This window comes from Centrocercus urophasianus, unplaced genomic scaffold (assembly GCF_019232065.1).
Source record: "Centrocercus urophasianus isolate 14NV4802_14NV808 unplaced genomic scaffold, USGS_Curo_1.0 seq_13, whole genome shotgun sequence".
Taxonomy (NCBI): Eukaryota; Metazoa; Chordata; class Aves; order Galliformes; family Phasianidae; genus Centrocercus; species Centrocercus urophasianus.
In genome coordinates, this window is record NW_024884475.1 from 31,330,293 (window position 1) to 31,348,551 (window position 18,259).

Sequence of the window (18,259 nt, forward strand, 5' to 3'; positions counted from 1 at the left end):
ATTCGTCGATCTGCTTGTACAACACCTCTGCCATGAGCATGCTCATGAAAGATGCAATATCTGGCTGGACAGTCAGTACTTTGTGCCCACAGCTCATGAACAGAATGAGTACTTTGGCTGCCAGCTCTCTAATCCCATCTGTTAGGATGGTGCTTATGTGGGCTAGATAGTGGTCAGTCCCCTGCACGTATTGTAGAAATGGAATATTCGAAAAGCCTTGCAGGTCAGTTTGACCCCAAACTTGCAGGAAGAAATCAAGCAAGGTGCATATTTGTTGAGGAGACTTACAACTGACTTCTTTAATTAGAAGTTGCATCAATTAGGAAACTTTTTTAAAAACCCACAGTTCTGTATACATGTAATTTTTAATTTTATTAACTGGAAAAAAAAGTTAAGTGAAAAATGATAATTAGCTTTGCTTCTCTACTGAATGCTTTTGTACACTCTACCACACCTGTTGACATTTAAGTTCCAAAGAAACTTTTCTAAGTTAGACAATAGTGAAAGAGCAGATGATGAGTAGGCATGCAGATCGTAATGCTTGTAAATGCCAAAAAGACAGATTGCATGGAGCAGGCACCCTGAAAAATATTTGGAAAGCTACTTGGTCTCTCTAAGTTTGTCACAGTAAAGAACTGCTTACAAGCAGCCCCACTCCATCCACCGACACCTGCAGATAAACTACAAAAGGAATTAATCAGATGAGACAGTATTTGGAGCCTGGCAGTCAAAAAGGAATAATCCCAACTGGCAACCCCAGGGTGCATAATGCCCTTGTAAAAATACCAAGGACACCACGAAAATCTTACTTTCCTATTAATTTTATTGTGATTTATTGGTTCATATCATCCTGCTTCCTCTTGGTTTGCACAGCGGTTTTTCACTGTACTGTATATAATTGTAAGTAAAAAGTCTCACTTAGTGCTCTGGGTTCTGGATTGTGGTGACCATCCAAATATGAGCAATGGCCTGAGACTCTGCCATAAAAGCAGAGGACATCAGACAGCATACATGAGGCAAGATAGAGAGATTCTTTAGTAGCTCTGTAAGGAATTCAGTAGCTGTTAATTTTGAGATGTTCTTCATCCCGTTTACTGTCAACCATAACAGTAAAAAGAGGAAGATGGGTTTCAGCTAAAAAATCATTTCTGAAAAAGACCAAAGCATTGTTAAGAAAATGGGAGAATGTTTGAAAGCTTAAGTCACTATTTCATTGTTTTTGTTTTCTTTCCCTATTTCCCTGTCTTTCTTCTCTAACCGAATGTCCTTTGCTACACAACATATATTAGCTCAGGGATGTATACAGTTTTCCTCTTGAAGAACACTGGAGTACAAATAACGTAGGACACGGCAGGAAATACAGCAATTGGTGGTCTCAGTGCCGTGGGAAAAGAGTAATTTTTGTCATTTCTGACTTATCGGGCCATTATAAAATTACTTCCAGACATCGGCTGAGATCATCCCATTGTAACTTTGATTCACTGATTCACTAGGTTGTAAAATAAATAAATAAAAATAAGGAAACGAGCAATAACAGAGTGCACAACCCCATAATCTGTTGCTTCATTAATGCAAGATGTAAATGCTTCTCTTAATCTTTCTGAGCTTAGGAGTACAGGGTGGTGTATCATGATGACAAAGCAGGGTTATTGAAGGGACACTCTATGCACCCTTTTTAACTCAAACGCATTCAGTGCCATTGAACAAAGAGCTTTAATTTATCTCATGTGCAAAGCTCAGAATGTATTGCTCCTTTAATCATGTTGATGCAGATAGCACAATTACTCAGAGCTGAAACTTCTTTCACCTACAGCTCAACTTCAGGTCATATCGGAAGCAAAATGCGGAGGTCGATTAGAAGTTGTTGCGTGATGTGAGGCTCTTACTCACAGCTGGGCTAGCCACAGGGCTGCAAGACCCAAGGTGTCCTGAATTCCCAGCAAGTTCATTAGCAATAGAAGCAGAGAGGGAATGCTGTGCTTTCCCCAAGCCCACCAACTTGAGGTCCTTTTTAGGGATGTGACATTTGGTCACAACTTCAGTATATCTTCTCTGAAGGCCAGAGGTACATCTAGTGTAGGCACTGGCAGAACGGAGTCAGCTCTGCAGCTGTGGGCATCAAGACATTCAGCTGGAGAGTTAAGAAGGCAGATGAGCGTTTCTTGTAACAAGATAAACCACACTGAACATTTTGCTTCCAGACACACATGTACGTTGCACCAGGCTTAATGCAGCTTCATAAGCACACTGCAAAGCAGGATATTTATAGTGCCTGTCACTGTGATATATAAGTACTTGTCTAACTTGCTTTAAGTGCTGAACAAGCCAGCTGCAGGCCCTCCGAGGAAACAAGATTAGCAGGCAGCTTGTTGCTGCAGCCTCGGTAGGAAGCACTTCCTGCTGGAAACTTTTGCAGCCAAAGCAAGGGGATGATCAATTTCAGTGCAAGTGGCATACTCAGATCTGGCAGCAGGATACTCAGCTATGGACAGGGTAAATCTGGTTAGAAACTTTAAGTATTTCAGAACTCAATTGCATTTTTATTTACCTCATGTAGCCATTGTTTCAGCCCTTAACATGGCTTTCGTGGTGTGAAATAAAGATTCTGAATACTGGTTTTGCATACGTGACCTGTTGCATCCCATAAAAATAATTGTATTGGAATTGGTCTTAGTCCTGCCTCTTTCCTCCAGGCAAATTTAGTCTATTTTCCAACTGAGTATGTCAATCTTTATAATGAACATTTCTAGATCATTTGATGCACTGCTATGCCCATGCTAGGGGAAAAGGGAGAAAACCCTAAGGTTGTTTTAACAGTTGTTAGAGAGCTTTTCCTCAGGTCTTTGAATTCTAGGGTCTAGCCCATGAAGTCCTGGAACTTAAGTTCAGCTCTACTAATCCTAATGTTGCTCTGCTTGGGTATAGGGCCAAAATGCAAATTCCCACATATGCATATGTACTTACAGACCCATTCTTGTCATCATAAGCATCATGACTGCAGCATCAACCTCTGCAACCAGTCTTTACACCAGCCATAAGAGGTCTGAGATGCAAGGCAGCATACCAAGGCCATGCATTAGTACTGATGATAGCATACATTTTTACTTGAAGAAATCAAAGTTCAGCTCATGTGTCATTGAATTTCAATTGGTTTTAAATTCCCTCCAGGTTAACAAAAGGACAGTAACATTTCTGAATGTTTCAGTCATTGCTCTTCAGAGGATTCTTGGATGTTTTGAGATGCTCTGTCTTGCTTTTTTTTTTTTTTTTTTTTCTTTTTTTCAGTTAGATGTTTGCATGACCTTCTATAATAGAAATCTCTCATTAACTGTAGGAGTGAGAGATCAAGTGTTTTACTTTGAACTATTTAATTTAAGATTTAATTTTGTGCATCTCACTGCCTTCAAAATCAGTTATGGAACAAGAGCTCAGGTGATTATTGCTGGCAGTGTGTTACTGTTTGAGGCATGGACAAGTTATGCTGAAATGTACTTATATCTATGTATTTGATAAAATCTGGGAAACTATGTAGCATCTCCACATGCTTCCCAAATTTCCTGCTGCCTGCACTCTGATTAAATTGGTAGGCTACTTTTGCCTGCTTTCTGCCTGACTCACAGGGCTGTAGCAATGACAGGATATTTTGAATTAATATGAATTAGCCAATAGTGTTATAGCATTTCTAGATGTCACGTGTCTGAAAGCTGCTCTTCCAGGAATGATTACAATGCTGACATTGACAGCAAGTTGAAAGGCAACTTAAATACTACCATGTCTGCAACTTAGCATCCATCATATTACTGTATGCAGAATTTATTCTGCAGCTTTGGTCTGGTTATGGTTTGGTTGGATTAGGCTTAATTAACACGGAAATAGGGCTTATAGTGTTTTGAAAGTGAAAGCATATATATAAAATAATGTTTAAGTTCAGTATGTGCAAATTTACTTATAATGCTTTGGAGAAGTAAAACTTAAGTAAATGCAAAGATAAAGGTCTCAGATAAATCAGACTTGCAGTTGTAGTTGAAGGTGCTCAAGGTGGGATAGAGGAGAGACCATTAATATTAATATGGGTTTTACAGCTTGATATATGACAAAATAGAGGACAATTTTGTCCTTTATTCCACGGAATCAAAGGACCTCAGAATAGCTGAGTTTGGCAGGGACTTCTGGATCTATCTGCTCCAGACCCTGCTCCACAAGGACCACCCAGAGCAGGGTGCCCAGGACCACATCCGGGTGGATTTTGCACATCTCCAAGGAGGAAACTCCACAGCCTCTGAGCAACTTATGCCAGTGCTCCATCACTCATGTAGCACAGAAGTGCTGCCTGGTGTTCAGACAGAACCTCCTATGTTCCAGTTGTGCCCAGTGCCTCTTGTCCTGGCACTGGGTGCCATTGAAAAGTCTGGTTCCATCCTCTTTGCAGCCTTTCTTCACATATTTATGCATATAGATGTAATCTCTCTGATTCTCCTCTTCTCCAACTGAGCAGCCCCGGTTCTCTCAGCCTCTCTTCACAGGAGAGGTGCTCCAGACCCTTTATCATCTTCATAGCCATTTGCCTAATACAACCAAGAATACCATCAGCCTTCTTAGTTACAAGTGTGCATTGCTGACCTGTGTTCAACTTTGCATCTATCAGGATTCCAAGGTCTTTTTCAGCAGAGCTTCTTTCCAGAAGTGATATGAAAGTACAAATAAGAAGGCATCCAAAGACCTTTGGGTCATCACAATCTCCTTTTCTAATTTCTTTCATAATTCATTAAGCTGCATTCAAAAAGTCATGAAATATATATTTATGTGAAAGTGCGGAGTTACAAGGCATGGACAAAATATAATATTCAAGTCATTCTCAAAAGAGCTTTATGTAAGGATGTGTATAAAATGAGACTAACAATTAACTGAGTCTATGTTTAGTTCTGCTTTGCAGTCAAACTTTCATGTATATGTATACATGTTTTGGGTCTTTCTAAGTGAATAAAAAAGCTTTATTTTATGTTTAATTAATGGTAGGTGCCACCTCACACTTTATGCAGTAATAAAAAGATCTACTTTTATTATGGAGTAGTGGATTATATTTCTTTATGGCTAAAATGGATCTATTGTTACAATTTCAATGGAGCTACTTCCAGGAAAAGTGTTGCTTAGATTTCTTTTCTTCTTTTCCCATTCTTTCTTCATTTCTTTCTTTTCCTTTATGTTTTTTCCCCCTTTGCTTCTAGGCTTCCACTGGAGATTCTTTTTATAGAGCAAGGAAAGAAGAGCAGGTTTGGCATTCTATTTTGAGTACCATTAAAATGTGTATAAATGGAACACTCAACAAAATGTGACAGTAATGGCACGCCAAATTCACAAGTGTTACTGTTTCACACTGCAGTTCCTGCTCTCATGCAATTAAAATGTGCAGTAGATAATGTTGGGTGACAATCTCTAAATATTTCCATGAGTTTCTGTTTCTTGTAATTCTACCACAGCTCCCTTCCCTTGTAACAGTAAAGTAAGGGAATATTACAGTTATTAGTGTACTTTCTGGAAGTATTTTGCAAAAACACATCTAAAATTCAATTATGTTTAATGTAGGCCATAATCTTAAAAGATATTTAGATGCTGAACTTTGAGGATCTTGGCCCTAGGCACATTGCAGGATGTACACACATGAATAATAATAGCACTAGTCACATTTATGAAGTCATTGCATGATGGGATGTATGCAGGATCAGGAGCTAGTGTTACTGAAATTAATGAAAGTGTGACCGTGGTTGTAAATAGAGAATAGCAAATGCAGAACTCTGTAACTGTCTGAATTAGAAAATGTCCTGCACATCTCCTGAAATTTTCAATAATAACAATTAAATGCAAGACAATTTACCTTAAGCACTAAAAATTCCTCGGTCCTGGCATCTTTTACCTCTCTGGATCCAGCAGCCAGCAGACTAGCCTGGTAACAAGCTTGAGCTGACAGCCCGACATCTGAAGAGATTTTCTGCTTCTCTGTAATTTTCATTAGATGATTACAAGAGATAAAAAAAAAAAAAAAAAAAAAAAAAAAACACCTGACAGCCTGGAGTTTTTCTTTCTCAGAGTGAGTAAAAAAAAAAATAATAATAAACTATGCTGCAGATTTTCCAGCATCTCATTCCAAATTAACCAGAGACCAAATCAGACACTAAGTCCAACTTTAGTCTAACTGAAGCCTAAGGAGCATTAATATCTGCTCTCACAACAATTCATCTTACAAAAGATTTATCAAGCATGTGTGTTGTGTATATGCAAGTCAACCTGTCTGCTGATGCGGATATGATTAAATTGCACGATGTCTCCTAATCACCTCCTTCTGCAGCTAAGAATCTGCACCAAAAATAATAGGTAGATTGTTGTTTGTTTAGAATAGCAACCAGCACTGCTGATTAGAATCCAATTACAATTGCCATTCCTGAGGGCATGATGGAGACAGGCTAATTTATCCCTCCTTCTGGCAGTGAGATCAACTTCCATTCTTTCTCTATGGTTTCTAAGGTACAAATGGGTCTCAGTATCTAGATGAGATGCACCCAGAACAAGCATGGTCTGAAGGGTCCAGAAACACAGCATTATATGGTTTTAGATGACAAATGTTCATCCTCAAGTTTCCAAACTCTTGCCATTGTTAACTCTCTTTGCAGTGGATATATGCTGGTATTTGCAGAATTAGATGCTTTCCTTTGCCATCTACTTGCACAGAATTTTGCAGAGGGACTGAATGGGCTTGTAGCATCACTGTAGACTTTATTCTGCCTAGTCTGTTACAAATTTATTTGGGACTTGCATAAAGGTTGGGAGTTGTGAAGAGTTAGGGAAAAATGGTATTGAGTAGGCAACTCATTTCCTTCACCCTGGGAGAGCAAGAAGTGGTTTTGGTTATTGACTGTATCTACTTTGGTTGAGGAGCCTACAGCTGCCTACTTTCTGGGGAACAGTCAAATTCTCTGAGGCAAGAGTGAATGTCTCCACAGGTAACCAGGAATGACAACTGGTTCCCACTCCACCTTTCTAAAAAGTCTGAGATTATATTCAGAGATCATTTGTCAGGGGAATGGACAATGAAAAGTCAGACACATAGAGCTCTCAGACCTTTAGAAATGTCAGGGAAAAGATTGTAAGCCATCTGCATGTTTTAGTCATTTTAACTAAACTTTCTCATTGTTGGACTGGATTTCAAACATTTAAGCAGGATTTGTAGAAACACCAACATCTAGGCTGAACCACATTTGGATAAATATTGTTGTATTAAGTTGCAGGGCTTTATCTCTCAATATCTATACCAGGGCAGTGCATCATTTTTCAGTTCCCTTGTGAATTCCTCTTGAATGTATGGTCTGTGTACAACCCATCAGCCAAAACTGTATTCATTCTAGCAGCAGCCTCAGAGCACAAAGCTAACAGCATTGCCATCAATAAAATGCATATGGAATTCCTTAAGCTGTGAATGCTCACTTTCTGACCAGAGGTACAAAGCAGTTCATAAGAGCAGGAGATTTCAGTTATAAAGAATATTTGTGTCAGTAGCAGACATAATTAAAGGAATCATTCTTTGGTTTAACATTCACCTTTGGCACAAATTCTGTTGGGGTTTAAATGTGGAAGGTCATAAATATTGTATGTAGGAAGAATAGCATCTCTATTTACAGACTAGCTGAGTTAAAAACCACAAGCAGTTAGGTGGTCCAGATGAAAACTATTACAGTGAGAGGTGAAAACCATAGCAAGTATTGTGGCCCCAACTTAAGGAGCAGTGCACACACCCACAGTGATTTGCAGCAACAGTGAAGTGATTTCATGGCCAATCTGCTAATGCACACCTAATCCTTGGTAGTGTAAGTTTGCTAGGAAATACCTGCTGGAGTTCTCCAGAAACCAGTAATAGACAGCAGCGAAAATTTGCTTCGTGTTTTCATTGCTTTAGGTGACTCTGGACCAATATTAGATGTCATCTTTTGTTATTTTCTCTTCCAGTTACTTTCAGCTTATGCCTTTCAATACCAATCACCTTCACTTTCCATTGATACTTAATAGGAGACAGTACAGGAATAATAGGAAAAGCAGGGCAGCTCAGCTTTTATCTCACCACCAGCTGTGTCTATTCATCAGTGCTCTCAAGTGAATCAACTAGATGCAGTGATCTAAAAATATCTCTTTTCTGCTATCATAAATCCATAAACTGGCACATGTTTCTTAATTATTCCACTCATCAGCAGAGAATAAGGATGACACCAATCTGGTACCCAAGCAAATCTCTTTAGCTTTGGCATTGCAGCTCCTGTACAGAAGTGTGAAACATGAGACCAAGTAATATTTGTTTCTGTAATTTGGATTAAAAGAACCACATAAATGATCTCAAGTGTGTTTACATGGTTACATGTGGATGTTTCTAATAATCTTTTCCCCAAAACTGCTGTTCCAGAGCAATATATGTGTCTAAACTTGTCTACCAATACTGTCTGCAATGCGCTGACTGAAAAACTGGAAAACTCCTTTTTTTGGGGGTATTGCAATTAGATGCCCATGTACAGAACTGTGTTAAGTCTGGATGAGGTCTGAACCAGGTCTTGCTTCAAGGCACTGCACGCTGTTCAGAACTTTTCCATGGAAGCAAGCTTTACCGGTAGTTTGGAGAAGAACAATGATTAATGCTGGAGCCGTGGCAAGGAATAAACAGATCTTACTTATGTATGATGAAATTGTTGATACGTGCACTAATTCTGGGAAAAACAGCAAGGAGAATAAACATGCATTGAATGTAGACTTGCCTCTTCATCCTAAGACCATTATCAGTGGAGATCTTAATTCTTTAGTAAACATGAAGGACATATGGTATTCTTAAGGCAGAAGAATGTCCATATAAGGCAATTAAGGGTCTGGGACTATGTCAAAATGGAGTAAGACTGCACAGAGTCTCCTTTGCACTCTGTTCTCTCTTTTTGAAACTCCACCCAGCACAAAGATATGGCTTTATGGATAAAGTCACAGAGCTACCTTTCACTGCAATACTCAAAGGCAGTTCAACTCACGGCACATGCTTCCGTGCAAAACACTGCTCTCCTGGCACTACCACAGAAAGGAATATGAGTAGGTAACTGCAGAGGCAAGTAAGCCAAAAGCTGCACAGTTAAGACACCTCTGAACACCCCTTAGAAAGATCTAAGGAAAAGCTTTGTGGATTATCTGCCTGACACCACAGAGACTCCGGCTGCTACCTTCATTGGATGGCCTTTCTTTAGGGAGGATAAGGCAGAGCAGGGCTGCAGTGTGAGCCACATCACTGGGAAAGTGATTGTCTTTGCAGAGAAGGAACTGCAATGTGCATGGGGTAAATTTAAGTGGAAGATGAACTATTTCTGTGGAAAGAAAAAAAAAAAAAAGGAATGGAGAGGTGGAAGGGAAAAAATGATGACTTGTTCTGTGCTCCTCAAGGGGTTTTAGCAACTATTAAAATTTTAGAAGCATAGGGAGGAAGAAGTAATATGAAACATTTTCTCAATTTTTAATGGTGAACCTTATTCTTGCTAAGATTGCATCATGAATCTGTTTCTTTTAAGAAAGAGGATTGTGCTGTTTATACGTATAGTGTATAGTTACTTTTCCAGTGTCCCATCCTCTGCAGTCCTCTCACATGGTCATCCTTGTAAACTGCTATCAGTTCTTTTTTCTTCAAAAGTAGCCTAAACTTCCTTATCAATTAAAAAATCAAAGGATAAGAAGTCAGCCAGCTGCCTACAAAATGGCAGCCCTGCTCAGTTTCAATTTATGTGTTCCTCTTCCAGGAGATGTTTGAGAACATGTAGAGCAGGTAAGGCAGCATCAGAGATCTCCAGCCATTAACAAACTTACCACCATACCCAGAGGATTTTGAGTCTTCTCAGTAAGGGACTATCTCTTTTCTCTTCCCAAGCCGATAGTTTTCCATCCTATGATGGAATGCCTTCTATCTCAGTCACCTAATGATTACACTTTGTTTTTCAAAAGAATCATTAAGTGAGCTGGCATTGTTGATACTTGGAACAACTAAATTCATGAGAAATCAATGAGTCCCCAGGCAGATCTATTACAGCCTGGCCCTGTTGGTAATGTACTGTTCTTCCCTTTTTCACCCTCTATAGTGTAGAGAAGAAGGAGTTATTTGGGATGTGAGTAATCACTCTTTTTCTTGCCAACAATACCATCACTTGTATTCTTTGTTGGATCAAAGAACTGGAATTCACCATATCCTGTTCTTTGCTTTTTTTTTCTGTGTAAAGTTCTTGTTTTACATTTCAGAGCTGTTTCTAATAGACTAGAGACTGAGTAATGGGTGATGTTTTAGTTATGAAGGTAAAAGACCACTTTCAATCCTAGAGTTCATGTTATTCAGAGAGGAAGGATAATCTTGGCCATTGTCAAGTCAGTAAGGGAATCTCATCAGGGTTTTGAAGAGTCTGTGAATAGGTCCATCTCAGGGAAAAAAAAAAAAAAAAAAGGGAAAGGAAAGAAAGAAAAAGGGAGAAAAAAATCCCTACAACACATTACAAAGAATACTGTAGAATAATAAGTTTTTATTAATAGATTACCATCTATTAATTTATGAATGCATATGGAACAAAATAAACTAAGCAACTCAGTTCAAGATACTTTAATCATCCTTAAATGCAGATCAGCTGAAAGGTGTAATATCAGAAAGCATTGTGTGGAGCCAAAACCAGGCGCTCCTTTATGCGACATTACCTTTCAAAACCTCACTCAAAAGACAAACAATGAATAAGAGTATAAGGCTAATATTAAAGCAATAATAAACTAGATTGCTTCAGACAACCTGCAGTGCTCCCTGGTTAAAACACAGCTCTCACTGTTAGGTTTATGATAGAGGCCTACGGGTGATGGAGTACAGGGTTTTACACTTTTTGGGGAGAGGGTTTATTCCCAAAAGTTCCAAGCCAGTTTCTGTAAATATCTGTGTATCTGAAACACAAGCACACATAGCATAATTGCATCTACTTAGAACAAAACATAAACCTTTTTTCCTCTTTGTTATGAGAAGTGCATGCTATCATGGTTAGAAATATGTAACTTTATTTTTCAAGTTTGCTCAAGATTATACATGCTCCACAGGAGGAAGCTCATAGCTGAGTTCCCAAAAACTTCTTCAGACAAAGAAATCTTAAGGCTATCAATTTAAATCACTGCAGTGATGCAAATCACGGAAGTTACTTCCTAGTGCTGAATGACCTGCTTTAAAGAGCTAAAGGTTATATTCAAAACACAGTCACCTGTTGTCATGATGAGTGATTTGTTTCATAAACTTTTCAGCAGTGGGGCTGAATACTTTTTGTTCCATTATTTTCCTCTATTTGTTGAGAGGAAATGGTTATTTCTACTAAAACAAACTAATTACTGCTAAACAGGCGAGAATGGTGTTAATTAAGGGACTTAAACAAATCACGCATTTTGTGAAACATTAAGGTCTGTTATAAGATGATAATGATAACTGTGAGTATTATAACTGCCATTAGGAAAATGTTAGAATAAATGTTCTGGAAATTATGCAGTCTCTCTTCTATAGTTTCACACTGAACTTTTTTACTCCTTTATCTCTGAATTCATGAGCATTAAACACACACAGCTTGGAGCACTTCACAGAACAGAATAAATACATCTCCTCTTTCAAATCAATAAAGCCACTTCAGTTAACAAAGACTTCATTCTTGTCGGAGCAATAAAAATCTATATAATGTTTGCTTTGATTACTGTACTGGGATATCTTTTGCCTGTACAGTTGGAGCTCTAATTGCCCTGCCACCAAGAGGCCAGGAGAAAAAAGACTGAAACCACACAGCCAGGCATAGCATTATAGGCTTCCTTCGAACACTCTGCCCAGGAATCGGAGGGTTACCCTATGAAAGCTGCTTTCTGTTAGGTGAAAAAATGTGTGTATAATCTGGCTATTCATCAGTGGAAGGAAATGCTTTCGAGGAAGCTGCAGTAGCACAGCCATAGGGAGAGCTGCATTTTGAACCCATCATACAGCAGAACAGTTTGTCAACTTTCAAAGTGAAAAAAAATAGTAGTAAGAAAGGGAAGTGAGGCTGTTGTGTTCTGGCTGTAGCTGTTCTTCTCTCACAAAGCAGATGTAAATGGAGAGGCTGGGACCACTGCCGTGTGCTCAGAGATCCGCAGCTAGCTTGATGTCATCTGCTTTCACCAAACTGCTCGTGCATAAGCCTGCACATATATTTAACTCTGAGGAAAACCTTTAACAATGAGAAATATGCCGGTTTTGGACTAGAAAAAGGCAGATTAATGTTACAAAGGTGTGCGTGGAAGTCTGACCCTACTTTATTCAGCCGTCTTTTTTGGGAGACATTGTTCGAGTTTTTCTTTCTGAGTTTTTCATGTCCTTTATGCTAAGCTTGAATCTGAACCTTGGCAAATCCGTTGTGGGAAGATGCAGAGGTTTAGAGAGCCTTGCTCCTGGACAAAACTAGCGAGGAGCCGTGGGAGCGATGTGCCGCCCGCCCCGGTGAGATGCGCCGGAGCCGGAGGAGGCAGCGCCCGCCCTCTGCCGGCAGCAGCCCGCTGCGCACGGGAACGCGCAGGAGGGAGCGCAGTCACAGCCACGCAACAGCCCGAGCCGGGAGCCACCCACGGGGGTGACCGAGGCCACCTCCTGGCTCCACGCTGCACAGCCCAAAATTCGGCAGCAGGGCTCACCATTGTGATTTCAGACAAACCAGTGTGGGGACCAAAAGAATCAAACTTGTTTGATTCTTTTGTTTTAAGTGCTACAGAGTATTTGTAGATGGGAATGAATAAATAAATAAGAGATCTGTCACTTCATAGATAACTTGCATGACAGATAAAGCTCTTTGATATATAATTTGGTTGTAGTTCGAGGGCACAGATTTCAGTAACGGGCAAGGAACCAAAGCCTCACTGCCTTTCAAGAATGTAATATCCTTCACTATTGAAAGTGACACTTACACATCTTTGAATCTTTTGTCTTTATTCCCTAGGTGTGTGTCTTCAGCTCCAGCAGCACCCTACTGCACAAGTTACAAGCTTGATATTAACAGGATAATACGCAGAGTACCCAGTATCCAGCAGGAGCACAGGTACGGAACCTGACCCAAACATTAGCATAATTACTTGAAATGCTCTTTTAGTTCAAGGATGTCCCCTTCAGACACCATAAGCCGAACTGTTCTAAAAAGCAGTGAGGGCAACATTAATTGCCATACATTTATTAAGCAAGCAGGAGCATGTGGAGCCAAAAATGTGTCATGAACAGGACATAATGCCGCCTCTCAGTGATTCAGCACAGATCTGAAGTTAAGTGAAATGCACTTTAAATCCTTTTCTCTGGGTAGGGAGGTATACTTTGACCAGAGCCTTGCTAATATAACACCCAGACTGAAAGTTTAGCACACTGATATAGCGTGTGAGCTTGGGTGGTTTTCAGAAGATCTGGTTCCTTAAATGAATAAAGTACACATTGATGTATGATTCTGGAAGTTGAAACGTAATCACCTGTTTTCATAGATTTTGCTAGCTATGAAAGAAACTTTCCTCAGATCACACTGCTACCACAAACAGTCATTCCCAGCATGAAAAAAAAAAAAAAAAAAAAAACCACCAAAACCTCAGAAGTTTCAACTGGGAATGATGTTGTGTTGCTCTTGAAATGTGGGTAGTTTCATTTGCAGATCCACAGTATCACAAAGGAAGTAATTGCCTACAGATATAAAACTGCAGTATTTGATGCCTTGTGGTACATATGTCAGTGAAGTTAAGAGATATGTATCACACCTGCTTTTTTGATTGTACTATGCTGGGCTCTGCCATAAAATAAGAACAGCACGGCAGAGCCTGAGGGAATGGTACAACCAAAAGAAGGTGTGTGGTATGCTTTCAATGACAGGCATGCCACATGCTGCCTAGCGCTGCAAACAGCCAGGGGAGTAGCTTGCAAAATGTAGCCTTTGCTCAAGTACTTCATGCTGCTTCAGGTGTGTTTCAGTAGCTGAGAGCACTCTACCACATGTAATCACCTAATGTGGAGCCACTCTGCTCTCTTATAAATATTCGCGGAGTGCTTTCTCAGGTGAGTTGCCCCAAAGTGGCAGTATCTGTCTAGGGCAGGAATGAATTACTGAATCTTACCCGTAGTCGTCAACCCATGAACAAGATTTCTCTGCTGTTCAAACAGCACTGCTCCCACCTAACATAGGGTACCTTATTACCTCTGCTCTAGTCGTGATTCAAATTTCCCAGCTCTGTGCAATGGGGATCAGGAAATGGTTGTTTTTATACAGTGCCTGCTGCAATGTATCACTTCACCTCAGCTGTGCCACTGTAACAACCGAAAATATAAGTTCCCAGTCTGTTGAGTGCTGTAATTAGATTAATTTTTATATAATTTTTTATAAATGTAGAGAACCTCAAGAAAACATCTAGAGCAAAACCTGGTAATTTATACTGCTATTCACGATGTTGATTATAAAGGCTGATAGGACTCTTCCAGTCCAACCTACCTTCTACATGATTGTTTTGCAACTCCAGATGCTTGAGCAATAAAACACACTGGAGTCAAATGTACCAGCTCTGCACTTTCAAAAACTGCCTTTTAAGAGCTGAAAATTCCTGAGCTGACAGCAGGGGTGAAAAATTTCAAGTACTAATTCAGAACCTTACTCTCATTTAAAAAGCTCTTTTGGAAAACAAGCAAACAAAAACACACACAAGTCACATAGAAACACACAAACATTACCCTTGTTTGCATAGTCACTTACCATAGATATGAAATTGCTGTTTCTTGAATCTAGCTGAATATAGAGGGGGCTATATAGCTCTAGCTGAATGGGGGGCTGGAGCACCTCCCCTATGAGGACAGGCTGAGGGAGTTGGGCTTGTTCAGCCTGGAGAAGAGAAGGCTGCGAGGTGACCTCATTGCAGCCTATCAATACCTGAAGGGAACCTACACCCAGGAGGGGAGTAAACTCTTCAAAAGGGCTGACAACAGCAGGACTGGGGGAAATGGATCCAAGTTGAGGGAGGGAAGATTTAGGTTGGATGTTAGGGGGAAGTTCTTTACAAGGAGAGTGGTTAGGCCCTGGAATGGGCTGCCCAGGGAGGTTGTGGATGCCCCATCCTTGGACGTGTTCAAGGCCAGGTTGGATGGGGTCCTGGGCAACCTGATCTAAATGTGTATGTTTGGTGGCCCTGCTAGGCAGGGGGGTTGGAACTACATGATCCTTGAGGTCCCTTCCAACCCGGGTGGTTCTGTGATTCTGTGATTCTGTGAATATATCAGCCAAAATAGCAGCTGTTAGGCACCTAGATTCACCTTCCAAAGCAAATGTTTGAAACCCCATATTTCTGTCTAAAATTGGAGATAATCATCTGCTTCAGACAATTTTGTGATGGGTATTCAGTAGTTACTAAAGGCATTTAAAGAAATTTAAATGGTAAACTTAAGGTGGAATATATTTTTAAGTCACCTACTTTTCAAACATCCAAGAAAACATCCTCTCCAGCCGCATTCCATCAGAAAGCAAAAACAAATCCACCTTGGAATAAACCCAGACAGTTTGAATTTTCTAATCCCAAATTCCTGAATTATCTCAGTCTTCTAACTGTGTCAAATCTGAAATTTATTAAGTTGGCCTGATAATTCTGCTCACCTCACAGGGAGAAAGCTAGAGAGTCCGTGGGACAGCTTTCTGGATGGGCCATGTCCTATGTAGTAACATTTGGGATGCCCAGGCACAGGTAGTGTTTGTCAGTATGTGGAGGCCCTCTGAGAATGCTCCATGGTTTGGGCATGTGCAGCAGGTCGGATGCACTCTCTTATGCATAATGGAGCACAGAAAAATTGGAAAACACTTTCTCCAGAGAGCCTCTGTTTAGCCTTTAAGTGCTGTTGTTTGAACTGCCTTCTGTAGGTCAGAGCATATTTACTTCCAGCAGGAAAGTGATTCCTTCACACCTTAGGCTGCAGTACTCTGGTTCCTTTGTCTGCCACAACTTGGGTATTCGGAGAAGACTTGCTTTGCCCCCCAGCTGAGAGTTAGCTGTCCCCATGCTGTCACTTGCATGCTGACTGTGATCAGCTCTGCTCCCCATGCACTATACCACAGCAGAGGCTGACACACTGGCAGCCACTAGAGATCCCCAGACAAGGCTGCAGGGACATTGACTTGAAATTGGGATGGACCTATTTAATGAGGTCACTGAGGTACTAACTAGAAACTAAGCCTGAAACTATAGGTATTACTCCTGGGAAGACCAAAACATCAAAAATAAATTAACTCCATTTAATGGAGAAACCAGACCTCCCTCTCCTGTCTCTTGTGGCACTGGATGTGCCCGTCAGCTTGTGCCTCAATGCATTCAACTTCCATATTTCAGGGATTTATTTTCTTGCCTCTGCAAAGTTTCATCTAGCACAAGAGAAACAGCAAGTACCCAACAAATGATAGAAGCTCCCAGCTTTACTGAGTTATGGCAAAACTGGCAGACAAATGTCATAGATAGGGAAATGATTTGTTCGCTTCCCACCCACCGCATAAGGCTGGGGAGTACAAGGTCTGGGATGTATGTAGGGCACAAGTAATAAAAAAAAATAAAAAATAAAAACACAAACAAAGCAACAAAAACAAAACCAACCAAACAAAAAAAAACCCAACTTGTTCTGGAATTATATTCTTGTTCAGAGTTCCCCTTCCACTGCTTACACAGCCTCCAAAGTAATGATGGAGCCTCAGTGTTTTCTAAACTGTGATGTAGAATTGGAAACAGACAGGACTAGAACACAGAAGCTGCTGGGCTTGAAGTGTGATCTCCCTGGGGCACCTTCCTGGCATATCTCCCTTCTGAAATAAAGCTCCCAAAACCCAGAAATAGGGATGGTCCATATGGGAAGGGCATTAACATCACAGGGCTGAGGTTTTGAGCCCCATGGGGATAAGTAGCCTCTGTGGCCCCAGGAAACTCTTATGCACCATTGCCATGGCAGCCTCATGCTGCTACTTCTTCCTGATGGGCAGAAGGCAAAAGCAGAGTGTCTGGGGAGATGCATGAAAAAGTGCTGCTTGTCTCATGGGCAGCTCTCCTTAGGGAGCTTTTGGACTGCAGGAGAGGCTGCCCAGGGCAGCACAGTATGCTATGGGACTATAGGCCCCTGGAGTAGGTGCAGCCTGGCATATGAGAAGCTGTGTCTGGGCACTGCCACAGGCAGCCCACCTGGGCTCTGCAAGGGGAACAGCAACTTAAGAACCTAAACCAGCAGTGAATTCTAAGCAAGCCCTGATCGAGCAATGAACCTCAGCTGTGGGCACTGCCTGTGGGGTTCGGTGGACAAGCAATGAAGGCAGAGGGCAAGAGAAGGCATGTTGAGGGTGCTGGGCTAAGGGCTGGGACCCTGGGGTGACCTCAGCCTTTTAGGAGAGGTGGCAAAGGAAAGGAAAGGGAAAGCCGTTCCCCGGGGAATGGGGCTCCCCAACCCCCTCCCGGGGTAGCCTTTCCCCCTGCTCCCTCAGCCGGATCGAGGAGGGCTGTTTGCGTTGGGTAGTGTGTATGTGTGTGCTTCAGCATCCGCGCAGGGGGAGCGGGGCAGGGCTGCGGCGGGTGGTTCCCAGCCTCCCCCGCCCCCTTTCCCTCTGGGTTCGCTCCTCGGCTCCGGCTCGCATTTGAGCGCAGGCGGGCGGCACAGCCCCTCTCCCAGCCCGGCCCTGCCCGGCCCCCACCCGTCCCCGCCCCGCGGGCTGCGGGCTGGAGCTAGCCTCGCCGTTCCGAGCCGAGGCACCCGCGGGAAGGCAGCTCTCTGCTGGGCTCCGCTACGCACCCCGCCATGCCGAGCCCGTGCCCCGCCGCCCCCCGCCCCGCCGCACTCCGCGCAGCCTGAGCGCCTGCGGGGCTCCGCGCCGGGACGGGGCCGCCGGTGGCTGAACCGGCTTCGAGAGGCACCTTTCTGCGCTACCGCCCGGCTATGGGGAAAGGGCTGGAGGGCACGGCGGCCCGCTGCGGGCTGGGAATGGGATACCTGCTGCACAGCGTGGTGCTCCCCGCGCTGGCCGTCCTGGGGGCCAGCCGGCCCGGCTCCGCCGCGCAAGGTGAGACTGCAGGGTCTGCGGGCGGGGCGAGCCGGCGGTACGCGGCCAGCGGGGCGGCTGCCCCGTCCCGTCCTGGGGTCTCCAGCCGGGAGCGGGGCGGGGGTGAGCAGTCGTTGGGCTGGATGGGGCCCGGTGGA

At 42.3% G+C, this 18,259-nt stretch overlaps 1 protein-coding gene across 1 annotated transcript in view; it reads left to right on the forward strand.

The window, feature by feature from the left end:
- Nucleotides 1–17,997: 17,997 nt before the first annotated feature.
- UNC5C (unc-5 netrin receptor C) overlaps nucleotides 17,998–18,259 on the forward strand; it is a 231,651-nt gene continuing 231,389 nt past the window's right edge. The window contains exon 1 of the mRNA XM_042812571.1: nucleotides 17,998–18,122. Coding sequence (XP_042668505.1) covers nucleotides 17,999–18,122 — 124 coding nt within the window. The 5' untranslated portion in view covers nucleotide 17,998. The remainder of the gene's footprint in view (nucleotides 18,123–18,259) is intronic.